At 45.2% G+C, this 16,101-nt stretch overlaps 2 protein-coding genes across 2 annotated transcripts; one reads left to right on the top strand and one right to left on the bottom strand.

Annotated features, from left to right (window-relative positions):
• Positions 1 to 2,313: 2,313 nt before the first annotated feature.
• Positions 2,314 to 8,710, bottom strand: ALG2 (ALG2 alpha-1,3/1,6-mannosyltransferase). Its single transcript, XM_047830466.1, has 2 exons — positions 8,292 to 8,710; positions 2,314 to 5,096 (listed from the first exon to the last, which is right to left on the bottom strand). Exons 1-2 carry the CDS (start codon positions 8,637 to 8,639, stop codon positions 4,194 to 4,196), a joined length of 1,251 nt encoding a protein of 416 aa, XP_047686422.1. The 5' UTR covers positions 8,640 to 8,710; the 3' UTR covers positions 2,314 to 4,193.
• A 40-nt stretch (positions 8,711 to 8,750) lies between these two features.
• SEC61B (SEC61 translocon subunit beta) lies at positions 8,751 to 15,805 on the top strand. Its single transcript, XM_047830467.1, has 4 exons — positions 8,751 to 9,106; positions 9,302 to 9,399; positions 11,995 to 12,096; positions 15,522 to 15,805. Exons 1-4 carry the CDS (start codon positions 9,104 to 9,106, stop codon positions 15,607 to 15,609), a joined length of 291 nt encoding a protein of 96 aa, XP_047686423.1. The 5' UTR covers positions 8,751 to 9,103; the 3' UTR covers positions 15,610 to 15,805.
• Positions 15,806 to 16,101: the final 296 nt, after the last annotated feature.

Genomic DNA, 16,101 nt, shown 5'->3' with positions numbered 1-16,101 from the left:
ACAAGCTCATGACACGCTGTAATTTACAAATCAGCTTCACATCCTCTGGCTCACTCATTTACATACTGATTCAGCCCCTCCAACTCACTCTTATCTGTCCTTCTCCACAACTGCCCTGTGGGGCAGGCTACTCAGTTCTGATCATACCACTTTATGGATAAGGAAACGTAGACTTCAGGATTATTGGCATCAAGACACCTTCTCAATAGTTGTGGAACCCTGGAATTCTAGAAGTAATCCAGAAAAACAAAGGCCAATCTGATTTAATCGTTTTAGCAGTCTGTTCTAACGGTGCCTGCCAACATCTTGGGTGAGTGGCAGGTCACAAAGGTAAGCCCCATCTACGCCTGTACCCCTCCGCCCCCAACACACACACACACACACACACACACACACTCACTCTTCTATATTTGTCTGAAATGACATCAGTAGCTGGCCTAGTGATAGTTTTGCTCATGTTCACATCTCTGGGTCACAACAATTCACCCTTATTGTGAGCCCCACGCAATCCTCCGATCCTTCTGACAAGGCCAGAGTGCTGGCTCCAGCAGCCCCTTGGCTCAGGAATCAGTATGGTAAAATCCCTTTCCTCCCTCCCAAGGGTTACTGTTTGATCAGAGGACAGGTTGGAAATGGAGTCTGGCATTTGGAAAGCTCCCATCCCCCAGCTAGTAGGCATGGCACTGGTGTCTGGATCGTGGCATCCTCACAGGCTGCTGGGGATGGAGTTGCAGAGGCTCAGGTTAGGGATAAAAAACTGAGGGGTTCAAAGGAAGTGGCAGGAGATGAGGTTTTTGATAAAAGTGGAGGGGATGTGAGGGGCCTCATTAAGAAGTTAGAGAGTTACGATGACACTGTGTGACCTCAGGCAGGTCCTTTTTTCTTTTGAGGCCTCAGTTTTCCCACCTGTGCCAGAACAAATTAGGCTGGGTGACCTCTGGGGTCCTATTCAGCTGAGTGGATTTGATAGTGGGAGTTGGAAACGCAAAGAAAGGCGGTCACAGGGCAGTTGGCGCCACTGACAGAGGCGAACAGACAGCAGGTCGGTGAAGTGTGCACGTAGGTGCCTCATTCTCCTTACGTTAGGAGAGGTGGAGCCAGGTAGCACACGTGGGGCTGGGGACTGGGCAGGGTAGAGGTGGCGAAGCATTTACTGGAGAGGCATCTGTTGGACCTTGCCCATCTGGCATCAGACAGCTGGGTTCGTTACAGCCCCAGGGCTTCCTAGCTGCAAGCTGCAGCTTTTCCACTGTCAACACAGCTACAAGAACTATCTGGAGCCATCCTGTGAAGAGCAAATGAGACAACCTGGAAAGACCTTTGCAAACTCTGAAGTTTGCGGTATTTACCGAGGGGGGACGGGCTAAGATTTCCTGGTATGTGCAGTCCTGGATGGATTGGGTAGCTGTGGTGAATCCTGGCTCATTCCCTTTTTAGCTGTGTGCCCTTGAGCAAGCCTTTCATCTCCCTGAGCTCCCTCGGGGATAAAATGGGGGATAACCACAGGCATCTCACAAGATGGCTGAGGCTGAAGAGGGAAAATGACTGGCAAAACCTTTCTAACCCTGAGGACCTCAACAGGCCCGCCTGCAGTGCTGTAGAGGGTTTCACGGAAGAAGGGACACACAATGAGTTTGGTTAGGGGGAAGGCAAACGGAATGGTAGAGTGGTTGGACTGTGGAACCGGAGAGCCTGGAGACTGTTCATCCCTCCGGGCTGTGTGACACAGGCAAGCTGCTTAACCACACTCATCTATAAAGGCAAGAACCCACACGCCTCATATAACCGTTAGGATAGATCAGTTGTCTGCTATGTATTGTCATGCCCAGCACACAGTGATTGCTAGAAGAATTACTATTGATAGGGTCCTGGACAACTCACTTCAGTGTGCCATGCTTCTATTTTCCCTAACTCCAGCTTAGTTTTGGAAGCTGTGAATACATCTTATGGGCAAAGCTCCATCCTAGGTCTAGGAGCCAGGAGCGAATCCATCAGGGGCTAGAAGCTCACGGCACGCAGAGTTCTGCATCCTTCACCCCCCATCTTTGGTCTTATTGTCACCTGCCGGGGTAGACAAGGAAGGGAAATTAAACTTAAGGCCCGTGAAGTCCTGTAGTCCATTTTGTTAGGATCTGCGTAAAAATGGCCAAATAGGCAAAAGTTGTAGTGCTCTGAAGGGGTAAACACCAGTTATCGATCAGAGCATGTATGACTCTGTCCTAAACTCAGTGGTCTGAGCCACCAGGCCTTTCTGCAAAGCCTGTGGTTCCTTGGAGGAACACGTGCACCAGGGCACAAAACACAAAACCCACAAAACGGGGATGACCAACTTTATTGGACTGTAAGCTTTCACAATGACAAAGAAAAGCAAACTCAACTTTTCATTCCACAAAAGACTTCATATATTTGACTCTCATTTTAGAGAACTCCTTTTTTGGTACATTCTTTGCATATTAAATATTAAAATATTCTGTGATACAGACTAAGGTGATAAACTACAACCTGAAAGTCCATTCTGTAAAGAACCCCAAAGCGCAGCATGAACCCACATGGAACTTCTGCAGTTTTCATTATTCCCACATTACAAAATAGCTAACATTTATGTAGCCCATCCCACGTGCCAAGTACTGTTTTAAGTACTTTACATATATTATGGTAATCTATCATAACTACTCTGTGAAGAACATAGAATATTACAGCTGATGAAGAAGCTGAGGCACAAAAATTAAGTGATTTGCCCAAAGTCACTGACACAGGCTGTTAGGCTCTCAGGTCTGTGCTCTGAGAATTGATGAACGTGGAGCCTTTGGCTAGCGATCACCACTCTTTTTTAAAAATGAATTTGGGGTGTCTGGGTGTCTCAGTCAGTTGAGTGTCTGTCTGACTCTTGATTTTGGCTCAGGTCATGATCTCACGGTTTGTGGGATTGAGCCCTGTTTTGGGCTCTGTGCTGACGATGCGGAGCCTGCTTGGGATTCTCTCTCTCCCTCTCTCTCTGCCCCTCCACGGCTCACATGCGCGCTCTCTCTCAAAATAAATAAACTAAAACAAAATTGAATTTAGCTTTTGGGGTGCTTGACTGGATCAGTTGGTAGAACATGGGACTCTTGATCTTAGGGTTGTGAGTTCAGGCCCCACGTTGGGAGGGAATAAAAAAATAAATAAGTTTATCTGTAAAGATATGTTGAAAAGTGCTTTAATGTTTATTTGTCCTTAGACCAACAGCTAAGTAAGGAACTGTAAGACTGGTCAGTGCCACGAAAGGGCTAGGGTACATGGAAGGCAAACACCACGTGCAGGCTGGGAGGAGGGAGGAGGGTTAAGCCTCACAGCCATGGCACCTAAGGCAGGCCTTGAAGGATACAAAGCAATTGTGCCTTACACTTGGTAGGAGCTCACTTAACAAAACACCAACATTAACAAAGCTGAGGACTCTGAGGACATGAAGATGCTAACCATACGGAAGAGGCACACTCATGAGTGACACTGTCCTCTCACTTCAACATCTAGTTTACTCTAGTTTTGGACTTCAGACCTGGTTGTCTACGTTCCTAACAATACCACACAGATCAAGAGGTCCAAATCTAATGTTATTTTCTTTTCCTATGATAAACATCTATTAACGTAATGTCTCAGTGTGCAAAAATATAATAAATCATCTTTGTAAAAAAGTACAGAACATTCTTGCTATGGATCCAGGCAAAAGGTATGACTAACAAAAATTTCCTAACGGAGGACAGTGAAGGCTTAGGTGCATTGATTTTGGGAACTACGGTGACCCTGTTTTCCTTATGCTATGAACCCAAATTAATCGACTTTAATGATGACGTACTTAGACTATCAAAACCAAGTAAGGCACACTATGACTCAAAACTCATAGGCAGAGCAACAAAAATCCAGAGAAAATTTAATTAAAATACTCTGCTGAATGTAGAACTGTATCATTTTTATATCTTAATCAATACTGGTAAGACGTGGAATAATCATAGCATAAAACATACCTTCTTTTTCTGAAAAAGTAGATGGGAAGGTGTGGTGTATAGGAAAGTGGCTCAGATTCAAGATTCAAGTATATTTTTCTTTAATCTTGTCTGCAATAGATTCTAGGTTTCTTTCTTGGTTTCAAAAGTGAGTCTACAAGCTACAGAAAATGGAATTATGAATACAGCATAAAGGCCTTTAAAAAATTCTGATTATACCAGCAGTTTGGCGACATACTGGTAGAGCTGTTCCGTAAAAGCTTCAGAGGAAAACTTTTCCTTCACCCTGGCTCTCCCGGCCAGTCCCATTGTGGCTTTTAAGGAAGGTTCATGGATGAACTTTTCCATTGCTTCTGAGAAGTGCACAGGGTCAGGCTCACACAGAAACCCTGTGACACCGTGGACGATGGACTCCAAGGGCCCACCCGAATTAACAGCAATGACTGGGCACTGCATGTACATGGCCTCCAAAGGGACGATGCCAAAGTGTTCATTGCTTGGTGTGTAAAGCACGCAGGTACAGCCGCAGAGGAGTGAGATTTTCTGTTTGTCTGAGAAAGACCGCAGGAAGGTCACATACTGTGCAAGGTCGGACTGCTGGACCATTTTCTTCAATTCCTGATAGTGTTCCACATTCTCCAGGACTCTTTCGTCATACCCACCTGCCATGATTAGGTGAACCTTGTCCCAATCTTGGGATGTCAATCTTCCACGCAGTTTTATGAGGGCTTCCAGCGCCAAAGTCAGATTTTTCTTCCTTTCGTATCTGTTGATGGAGAGGAACAGGAATTTCTTCCCCTTGGGGATGAGGTCATCAAGCTTTTCAGAAACAGCTGAGTCAAAGCTGGTGACATTCAGAGATGGGTAGAGGATATCAGGGTCTACGTGAGATAGGGACTTGAATGTTTCCTTGAAAATGGCAGCTGTAAACCGGCTGTTGACCAAGATGCAGTCTGCCATGCCTGTGGTATATTCCTCTATCCAGTCGATTGGAGCCCTGTATAAGCGTTTAAGCAACGAATCTCTCCTGGTGAGCAGCAGATCTGGGAAATGACAATAAAACAGGATCTTCTTACGCCGTCTGGCCAGCTTGAGCACTGGGATACAGGCAGACACCTAGCCAAAGCAAAAATCAACAGCAGATATAGACTGGTCAACTCAACTTCAACCAGTCAAAATCATACCCATCCACCCTGCCTGCTAGTCTGTGGGCTCATCGTGGGCAATGTCTGATTCTGCTTGTGGTCCCCTAGACTCTCATCCAGTACAATGGCTGGTGTATAGAAGGCTCACAGACACCTGCTGGCTGTGTGCTAAGTACTTAGAGCTGCAAATCCAAATGTTTCCTCTAGAACAGCACTGTTCGACAGAAGTAAAAATCTAGTAACCATACTACAAATTTTTTAAGGGTGAAATTTAAAGAATATCAAATTCTTATTATTCCAAAATGTAATCAATTATCATAAAAGACACTTTACATTTGATTTTTCCACATTAAACCTTTAAAATCAGATGTATATTTTACACTTACACCACATCTCAGTTCAGACTAGCCACACTTCAAGTGCTTAAGAGCCACATGTGTCTAGTGACTACCACAATGGACACAGCAGCTCTATCTAGTGCTTCTCCTCCTAAGGAACTAGATGAACTATAGTAGTTTATAGTATAGGCTCTGGAATCAAGATTGCCAGCTGTGTGACCACGAGCAAGTAATCTACCTCTCTTTGTGCCTCAGTTTTCTCTTCTGTAACATGGCGACAGCTGCAGTTCCAAAAACCCTTGTATGGTTTTTGTGATTATTAAACGCACAGGTGCGTGTAAAATGCTTAAGAATTTAGCACATAGTATGTGCTCAATAAGTGTTAACCATAATCATTACTAAGCATGAACTATATGCTGGCATTCCTAGAGACCTTCCTGTTGGGTAATCTGTATAAGTTACTTGATCTCTAGCTCACTTATCACCTGAAGAATACTGCGAGATTTATCCAAAGCTTCTTGTTAGAAAGTAGCAGATATGGAACCAAATCCAGGTCTCCTACTTCCAAGCTGTTTTTTCCCCTATTCACTAGTCTCAGCTGCCTCATGGTTTTTTTTTTTATTTTTTTTAATTAAATTTTAGGACGAAACAGATGATCTTGGGATGACTCTTCAGTTACTTAAAAAAAATTTTTTTTAATGTTCATTTATTTTGACAGAGAGAGAGAGAGACAGAGCATGAGCGAGGGAGGGGCAGGGAGAGAGGGAGACACAGAATCCGAAACAGCTCCAGGCTCTGAGCTGTCAGCACAGAGCCCGACGCAGGGCTCGAACTCACAGACTGCAAGATCATGCCCTGAGCCGAAGTCGGATGCTCAACCGACTGAGCCACCCAGGCGCCCCTCAGCTGCCTCATGCTTAATGACTAGTTACACATGCAGGATATTTGGAAATGTCCATATTTCTTAAAAAGAAACAGCTTCTATACAAGCAAGGATGACCAAAGTAATTCAGGAATAATAATTAAAGGAACACACAATTACAGTTGTGAAACCTTTTCCACTTATCAGTTTGGCAAAGATTAAAATGGTTGATAACACCCAATGTGCACAAGAGCATGGAATAACAGGAATAACATGAACAGGAAGAACATGGAATAAAAGGAATAACACTGTGGGAGAGCAAAGTGACACGACCTCTTTGAAAGCTTAATTTGTCAATAGCTATTGATATTTAAAATAAACTCTTTGGGGGTACCTGGGTGGCTCAATCGGTTAAGTGTCTGACATCATCTCAGGTCATGATCTCGAGGTTCATGGGTTCAAGCCCCATGTCAGGCTCTGTGCTGACAACTCAGACCCTGGAGCCTGCTTGGGATTCTGTCTCTCTCTCTCTCTGTCCCTCCCCCATTCTCTCTCTTGAAAATAAATAAACATTAAAAAAATTTTTTTAAATAAAATAAAATAAACTCTTGGAGGGGCCCTTGGGTGGCTGAGTCTAATCACCCGACTTTGGAACTTCGGTTTAGGTCATGACCTCACAGTCTGTGGGTTCAAGCCCCACGTTGGGCTCTGTGTTGACAGCTCAGAGCCTGGAGCCCGCTTCAGGTTCTGGGTCTCCCTCTCTCTCTTCCCATCCCCTGCTCGTGTTCTGTCTCTCTCTCTCAAAAATAAATAAATATTTAAAAAATAATTAAAAAAAACCCTCTTGGACACCAACTTTGTTTCTAGGAATTTACTCAAAGGACATGCGGACAGAAGTACAAAGAAAAAGGATACAAGGATGCCCACTACAACACGGATCTATTTGCAAAAAACTGGTCACAATGAGTGTCCTTTAACAGAATAATGTATAAATTATAGTACTTTCAAACAAAAGCAGATTTTCCAGCAACCATTATGAAGCATGAAGTGAATCTCTAATATTGATATATACGGATGTCTCAAACAGAAATTTGGGGTGAAAAAAAGGTTATCATATAGTAGGTGTGCCACAATCCTCATTATTACAATTAAGATGCATCTGAGAACAGACACATATGCTAGAGCAGCCACAGGCAATTTCGGGAAGAATCCAGGAGAAACTGCTAACAGTGGCTACTTTTATGGAGTGGAACTGGGATGGGACGTTTATACTATTTGAATTTTTGTTCTGAATAAACGTTACTTTCTAAAATAAATTGAGGAAAAAAAGAAGAAGAAGAAGAAAAGAAAAAGGCATAGAGTCCAAAATAGCTAGAGCCCAGATCCAAGTAGACGTTATAAAGATAAAGAACTCTGACTTCTCCCAAGCCTAATAGGGAGCCATGTAAAAGTTTTAACAGGGGCATGACATGCTTAGCTTGGTGTTTTTAACACTACACCGAGGACGAATGGGGTGGCTTGGCCTCAAAAGCTACAGGCAGTGGGATGCATGTGGCCTGGAAGTGTCAACAGAAATAATGCAAAGAGAGAAGACGTGCAAGTTACTCAGAAGTGAAAGGTGACTGAAGGCTGACTTCTAATGCTTCTGCTTCTTAAAGCAAGCCCCAAGGCCCATCTATTTCAGAATCGCCGATGATCCAGCGAAAATGCAGCTTTCTGGGCCCCACCTCAGGGCTCCAGGATGAAAGCTTCTGAGAATGGGGCCCTGTGACAACATGCAACTTTAACGTGTCCACACTAAAGTTCGAGAACTAGTCTCACTCCCAATTCTCATCTCTCCAGATCAGTTCGGATCTTTCCGAACCGCAGACCCGGAGAGCTCAGTAGATGCCATGCAGTGCGCCCTCCCTACAGGGAAAAGGAGGCGAGGCGGGGTCGGGCGTGGCCGAACTCACGGCCGCCTCACCTGGTCGCACACGACCACGTCGAACTCCTCGTCGCCGAGAAACAGCACGTACAGCGCCAGGAAGATCATGCGCACGTAGGCGCAGACGGCCGCGCCCCGGCCGCCCCAGCCCAGGCTGCGCGGGAGCCAGTCGCCCGCGCAGCGCACCTGCAGCTCGCGACTATCCGCGAAACTGTGGCCCGGATCGTAGTGCGCGGTCCAGACCTTCACGCTACATCCGCGCGCCTGCAACGCCAGCGCCGCGTCCAGTACCAGCCGCTCGGCGCCGCCCACGCCCAGGTCCGGGTGCAGGAACAGCACCGACGGGCTGGGACCAGGGTCTTCGTCTCGGCCCCGCTCCTCCGCCATGGCCAGGATGTCGCGCCAGCGCCCCGCGCCCCTGCGGGCTTCCGCGCATGCTCCTCTCCGGCTCCCAGCGGGCCTCTGCGGGGCCGACCACGCCTCGCGGCGCCTGCGTCGGTTAGGCCACATCAGCGCAAATCTGCGGGCGCCCAGTGTCTGCCAGAGGGAATTTCTTGTCTGACCGTGTCTGTATCCTCCCTTTGGTAGGGATTGGACTCTATGGAGGGCGCTGCGATCCAAAGGAAGCAGGCGGAAGGTCTGCATTTCCCACGCAGCGACTGATCAAGTCTCCTGTAACAAAATTTATGCAGGCATATGGTGGGACAACCCAGGCGTCCCTGGAGCCATCGAGGACCCTGCCGGGGGCCTGGGGGCGGGGTCTGAGCCAGCCTCTCCTGCCGCTGGGCCTTTGAGGTCTTCACCGATCCTTGGCCGTCAGTTTCTGCCTCCAACTCCTTCCAGTCTCCAGCATGGTATGGCGGGCCCGGTCTTCCCTCTTTGACTCCTCCTCTCCCTGGCGCCCCGTCTCTTACTTTCTGCCTTGCCCTCCTCTTGTGGCAGCCTCGCTGTCCCCAGCCTGCCGTGCGGGTGCTGGTCTTGGCCGCCAGGGCCTGGGGTCTGGGGGCGTGCCGGCGGCGCTCACACTCTCGTATCGTCTCTCTCTGTAGCCTGGTCCGACTCCCAGTGGTACTAATGTGGGCTCGTCAGGGCGCTCTCCCAGCAAAGCGGTGGCTGCCCGGGCGGCCGGATCCACGGTCCGGCAGAGGTAAGGATTCCCGCGACCCTCTGGCTGTGGTGTCAGAGAGATGGGGCCCAAGAATTCGCTGGTCCGGAGGAGACCCCGGAATGAATCACCAGGGCAAAATGAGCCTCAGGCGACGTGGCTGTAGGTCTTTCGTGTCTCGAGAGGGAGGCAATGTTTTCTTCCAATTGTTCAGTTTGGGACACCGCTGTTAAAAAAGTAAAGTTAACACACGAGTTGGATCAGAGACAACTTTGAGAAAACTGATGTTATTAAACTGGTCTTTGGTCCTGAGCTTTCCCGTCTCATTTTTATTTGGAGGTCCCATCACACTCAGTCTAATGGGACTTGTCTGATAACAAAACTCAGTCTCCTTTTATCCTAGCTTCTGCCCCAGTTATATTTCCATTTACTTCCATATGGCACTGTTACTAAACACTTGTTTCCCAAAGCCAAAACTTCAGGGTGGTGTTGGATTTTTCTTATGCTCTGTCTCTATTTAGTCATTTGTGAGACCGAATGGGACACAGAAAGCTTCTCATCTGTCCTTTTCTTCTTTATTTTCACTGTTCTAGTTTAGCCCAACTTCTCTCCTCTAGACGTTTGCGTTTTCTACCAAAGTCTTGTCTCCAGATCACTTCCACTCCAATCTGTACTGCCCTCTGATTCTGTCACACATCTTCTTAGTGTCTGTCTCACTTCTTTTTGCTGAAATTTTAAAGGAAAATGGGTGGGGGTGGATACCAATGCTTTTGGTGTTTTTTTCAGCCTACTTGCCTCTTCTCCTCTTTTGTGATCTAGCAGCAGTGAGCTTAGTCCAACAGGACTCACTAGGCAGCCCCTTCACCCATTTCTATTTATTCTGCAAGACCAAGTTCAGGGGTTATTTCCTCTTGAGGCCTTTCCTGACTTGGAAAGCAGCAGTAGCTATGAGTCTTCTCTTTTGCTCCCAAAGCATTTTGTTCATGTGGTTATAGTAGCATTTATATTTTTGTATTCATCTGTTTTGTTACGCTTTTTCAGAAATGGCCCATCATCTCCGTCCTACTATAAGACCTGGCATAATAAATGATGAATGTATGAAGGAATATAGCCATCCTGTAGTCTTGGGATTTTTGAAGGAAACATAGGGCATAGGAAGTGGGAGGCAGTTACACTGTGACCAGAAAGGAAGGGTAAAATAGACCCCTAATAGAAATTTAAGGGATTAAAATGGGCTGTGTCAACTTCTACCTGGCTTTCCAGTGGAGAGATGGGTAGTGTTTTGAGTACATTTGGTATTTCCAGGTACCCTGATTATCAAGTCCTCTGCATTGTCCCATGTGCCAGTAGATATAAAAAATCTGTAAAGAGCCTGGACTGATTTCTTTGGATCTCCTGTAATTCCGGGAGACTTTGAGAATAAGCACTGCAGTTGGGAGGTTGTGGGAATAGTGGAAAGTGCGTGGGTCCTAGTCCTGGTTCAACTGGTGACTTATCCTGTCCATACTGGATTTACTATCTAGTTCAAGTTCCTTTTTATGAACAAGGAGGAAAATTTCAGGTACCTACCCCACAGCTTAAACGATGTATATCCTTGTGTGTAAAGGCTGTTCCAATCCCTGCATGATTATGTTTGCTATTTACAATAAGCTTTCTCATAGAAACAGCCATACACATGGACTTCTAAGTCCCCAGGCTACCGTATAGCCTATTATCAATGTGTCTGCACTAGAGTCTGGGGTAAAGGCCCCATGGCAAGGGGATTAGGAGCAGAGCTGGAAGGGCAGTGAGAAGAGATAGGGGGAGCAGGGTTTTCACTTCTGGCTTTTCCCTGTGTACCCTGGTCGGTGGCAAAGTGCTATTTGGCTACTTCTGTGTTCTAGGGCTGCCTGTACCACACAGCTCGTTTGCCAACCCTTGATCCCCTTGTGAGGGACGTTCTGGCTGGATGTTGTCTGCGGTTTTCATATCTTACCTCTCTGCCCAAGATCTATAGATAGTATATCCAAATAGAGAAAACGGATTACAAAATAATTTTTTCTAAACTGTATACTCCATTTTAGGACCTGGATTACAGTAAGAGCTTAATTGTTTTGGTTTTTTTTGTAGCAAGTACAGTAACTTAAAAACATTTTAAAGTAGTCATTTTAAAATCTGATTATATGGATGCAGGGCTTTTAAGCAGGGGTTTATTACTTGACTTCACAAAAACACGTTTGAAGAGAAACTGAAGTGCATTGTCCAAATGAGGCACCCATGTTATGTGGGCAAGTGGATGGGCTCGAGTCAGAACTGGGTCCACTGCCTAGGTTGGCTGCTTGCTGGCTGTGTGGTCCTAGGCCCTTTACTTAACCTTTTATGAGCCTGTTTCCCTCATTTATAAAATGGAAATGGTGACTACTTACTGGGGTTGTTGTATTCCTTGGGATATGGCAGTACTCAGTCCTTAGTGGTTATCCTGATAATGGAGTAAAAGCAAGAATTTGGGGGGTTCAAGGGAAGAGAAGTTTTTTGTTTTTTTTTGTGGGTTTTTTTGTTGTTTGTTTGGTCTTTAACAACGTAGTGGTCGCAAATGTTATAATGCTGGTGTAAGGGCATCAGAGAAGTAGGCGTTTGTAATATTTCTTTTCTTTCCAGAAAAAATGCTAGCTGTGGAACAAGGAGTGCGGGTCGCACGACCTCAGCAGGCACAGGGGGCATGTGGCGATTCTACACCGAAGACTCCCCTGGGCTCAAGGTGTAAGTCTTGGGAGCCGACCTTGCATTTCTGTCCAGTGTCGCACGGCCGTCGGCAGCGCTGTCTCTGCCACCAGCGGGGTTTGCTTTGATGAGATTTACAGTGCACAACGGCTGCATTCGTGCCAGGCAGGCTGGGTTTGGTTTGTCTGTGTATCAGTCAGTCAGCTTAGGGCCTGGAATAACATCTCTCCTTGGATTGAGTGGCAGCAAGGGAGAATCTTCATGTGGCTGTGTCAGAAGAAATGAATGGGAACAGAGAGAGCTGGAGGGAGAGCTGCTTAATGAGGTGAAATTGCTCTTCATTTGGTGTTCTTGTCCCACCCTGAGTAATAGGAGTGACCGCTTGAATTGGCGTCGGGTGAGTTTGCAAAGCTCTCCTGGAGGAACAGGCTGATACTATTACAGCCTAATGGGAGTTTCTCCGTCAGGCTGTGTTACCAGACGTTCTTTGGCCTCCTTGCGTTTGCCGGGTGAATAGACCCTGGAGGGTGAACATGTCACTTTCTGAGTTCGTAGGTCCGGCAGTGCTCATTAGGTGATGGGAAGTGGGCGTCCAGGGTCCCTAGGCCTCGCTCACCTTGCAGTTTCTGGTACTATGTGCCAGACCTGATCTGCAGGTCTCTGAGTATGAGGCTCCAGAACACCACTGCTTACAGCTATTTCCTCCCTTACACCCGGCAGCTGAGGAACTGGAATACTGATGTGCTCGTTTGCTCACAGAGGCACTTACAAGTCAAAGACAGCAGCAGCTGGAACTACATCTTTTTTTTTTCCCCCTCACTTACTTACTTACTTACTTATTTATTTATTTATTTATTTATATTATAATTTATTGTTACATTGGCTTCCATACAACGCCCAGTGCTCATCACCCGCTTTTCGCTCTCCCCCACCCCCATAAACTCTCAGTTTGTTCTCACTATTTAAGAGTCTCTTATGCTTTGCCTCCCTCCCTCCCTGTTTGTAACTTTTTTTTTTCCCCTTCCCCTCCCCATCGTCTTCTGGTAAGTTTCTCAAGATCTACCTATGAGTGAGAACATACGGTGTCTGTCCTTAACTTATTTCACTTAGCATAATACCCCCCAGTTCCATCCACATTGCTGCAAATGGCCAGATTTCATTCTTTCTCATTGCCAAGTAGTATTCCATTGGATATATAAACCACATCTTCTTTATCCATTCATCCGCTGATGGACATTTAGGCTTTTTCCATAATTTGGCTACTGTTGAAAGCGCTGCTGTAAACATTGGGGTACATGTGCCCCTATGCATCAGCACTCCTGCATCCTTTGGATAAATTCCCAGTAGTGCTATTGCTGGTCATAGGGTAGTTCTATTTTTAATGTTTTGAGGAGCCTCCACACTGTGTTCCGGAGCGTCTGCACCAGTTTGCACTCCCAGCAGCAGGGCAGGAGCTGGAATACACCTTCTGACTGTGCAGTCCCGTGCTCTTTCCACGTGGCTTGTCTGCTAGAAAAAGACAAAATTACATTTACTTGGATTAGCTTAATTAACTTGACTAGTAACTTGACTTGGATTGCAAATGTAGTTGAGGAAGACTTCCTAAGTTCCTTGGAATTCTTGAGATTTGGTTTTACTTGATTTTTTACTGTTGTCGTGAAGATTTGTAAGGTGAGAACGTATTTAGGAAATAATTCTTGGGGTTGGGATGTGTGAGTTGGTATTTAAAACCTTTTGGTCTTTGTTCGAGGTAATCTTTGTATTTCAGAGAGAAATTTTGAAGCCTCTTGCTCTTCATGGTATCCAGAGGACTTAATTGTATACCCTTGCCAAGAAGGTGGTAAAACCTCTTCGTGGGCGTCTGGCTTGTGCTTGCTCTGGGCTTTGTGTTGTTGAACCGCCAGGCTTGCTTGCTGCTGCTTAGTGCTTGAGTCCTCCCAGGATAGAAGCTGTTCTTTGAAGTGTCGTAAACCACAGTTTCATCCTCAGGAGGAGAGCGATATTTTTGATGAAAGGACGCAGATGGGAATTTATATCCACAGATTCACATCTTGGGTCTTGTTGCTGGTTCTTCTTAGGAGTTCAGAATTGTTTTCAGGCTGATAATAATTGCATTTCCTGGAGCTTACTGTAAGCCTGCATTGTGTTCGTATTAATTTATTTAACACCTCAACAACCCTACGGGAGAGGCGCTGGGATTATCCCCATTTTACAGATGAGGAAAACGAGGCTTGGAGAAGGTAAGTGACAGGGCCATGGTCACAGCTCATGAGTGACAGAGTTGGGTCCCAGACTCCAGCTCTCTGGGAGCTGCGCTCTCAGCTTTATGCTCTGTGTCTGGCGTCGCTCTAACATTGCACCAAAGTAGAGGGTATGATCAAGTGTAACTCGATGAAGATTGCTTCCCATGTATTTTTGAATTTATTTCAGTAATTGTACAGATTTTGGAAGAACGGAATAGTGTAGCAAGGACTTTGATCTCTGTGTTGTTTATCGGCCACTGATGGACTCTTACTCCACTGCTCCACTGGATTACTCCACTCACTGCCTTCACGATAAAGATTTCTGGGGTCTTTTCCAATATCCACTCCCCAGTTGTATCTGGGAGGTGAAGCAACATCTTAACGGGGTGGGGAGGGGGCTCATTTCACCAGCCAGCATTCACAGGTTGTGTGAGATCAAAGAAACCCATGTACTAATTCTCAACTTGAAAAACTCATTTGATTAGGGAAGCGTTGATGGGTGGAATCTGTTTCCTTCTTACAATAAACTCCTAAATTGAACTAGATGGGAACCTTAAAGAGTAAGATGAGCACTGTGTATGGAATTAGGAAACCTGAGCTCAAATCTCTTCCTTCCTATTCTGGCTGTGTGCTGTTACGCAAGTAATAATTAGTCTCTGAACATCAGTTTTCCTTATTTATAAAATGAGATTAATATTTGTTCTGGGTCATGAGTTTTGTTGATCAAGTGGAATTATATATTTGAAAACACCTTGTAACTTAGAATGTGATATGTGTCTTTTTATGCCTGATACATTCTAGTTAGACAATGAAGGTTGTCTTTAAATAAATATTAACTTGAAATAACAGTTTGGTAATTGGGTTATTTGCACATAGAGAGTTTGGGAAATTTTTCTTCCTACTTTTTATTATGGAAAATATCAAGTACGTGAAATTACAGAGACTTGTGTCTCCAAGACATCAAATCATTTTATTTATGTATCTTTTAGTATGTTTACTAAAAGATAAGGATTTTTCCTTTCTAAGTAAGCATCATGCCATTTCCACACCCTCAAAATATCCATAATAATAATTTGGGGGAATATTACAAAATGTTGTAAATGATATTCTTGCGTGAATCTCAGGTACGCCCCCTGCTTTTTCCCTGGGCAATCTTTAGTGTTACAGATAAAATAATGTATTAGTACTAAAAGTAAGCCTGCCTTCTCTTCTTATTTCCAGTGGCCCCGTTCCAGTATTGGTTATGAGTCTTCTGTTCATCGCTTCTGTATTTATGTTGCACATTTGGGGCAAGTACACTCGTTCATAGATTCGGCTACATCCATCTGTCTGTCATCTGAAGAAGAAGGAAAGAAACCCAACATATCTTGGACCAAAAGCATAGTGATTTTCTGTTTGTGAGAAAGAAGTATACTGTAAGCTTATTGTTTTACAGGGAACTTAACAAGAATTGGTTTTAAGGAATCAATTTTTTTCTATGGCTAATAAACTTTTTAATTAATTTATACCAAGTCTCGTTGCTGATCCCTGACTACCAGGGCCCTTAGTCTCTCCAGATTTACAGGTGAATATGCAGAAAACATGTCTTGGGGAGATTGTTTTCTTTGTTGGATTCACAGTTCCTTATATGACCATGTAGTCACTCAAATCCAAGATACTGTAACTGGCCTTGGCTTGTTTTCTTCCAAGCATTTCTGTCCTGGTGATTGTCATTTTGTGTGTGCTGTGATTGTTAACGAGTGTGCCTGTGACTCCCATCAGGCAGATCTGTGTTCAGAGGCAGCTGGTACCCAAGGGAACA

Source organism: Prionailurus viverrinus, chromosome D4 (genome assembly GCF_022837055.1).
Source record: "Prionailurus viverrinus isolate Anna chromosome D4, UM_Priviv_1.0, whole genome shotgun sequence".
In the NCBI taxonomy this organism is placed as follows: domain Eukaryota; kingdom Metazoa; phylum Chordata; class Mammalia; order Carnivora; family Felidae; genus Prionailurus; species Prionailurus viverrinus.
Note: the sequence above shows the minus strand (reverse complement) of the source record. Positions and strands in the feature narration are given on the sequence as shown.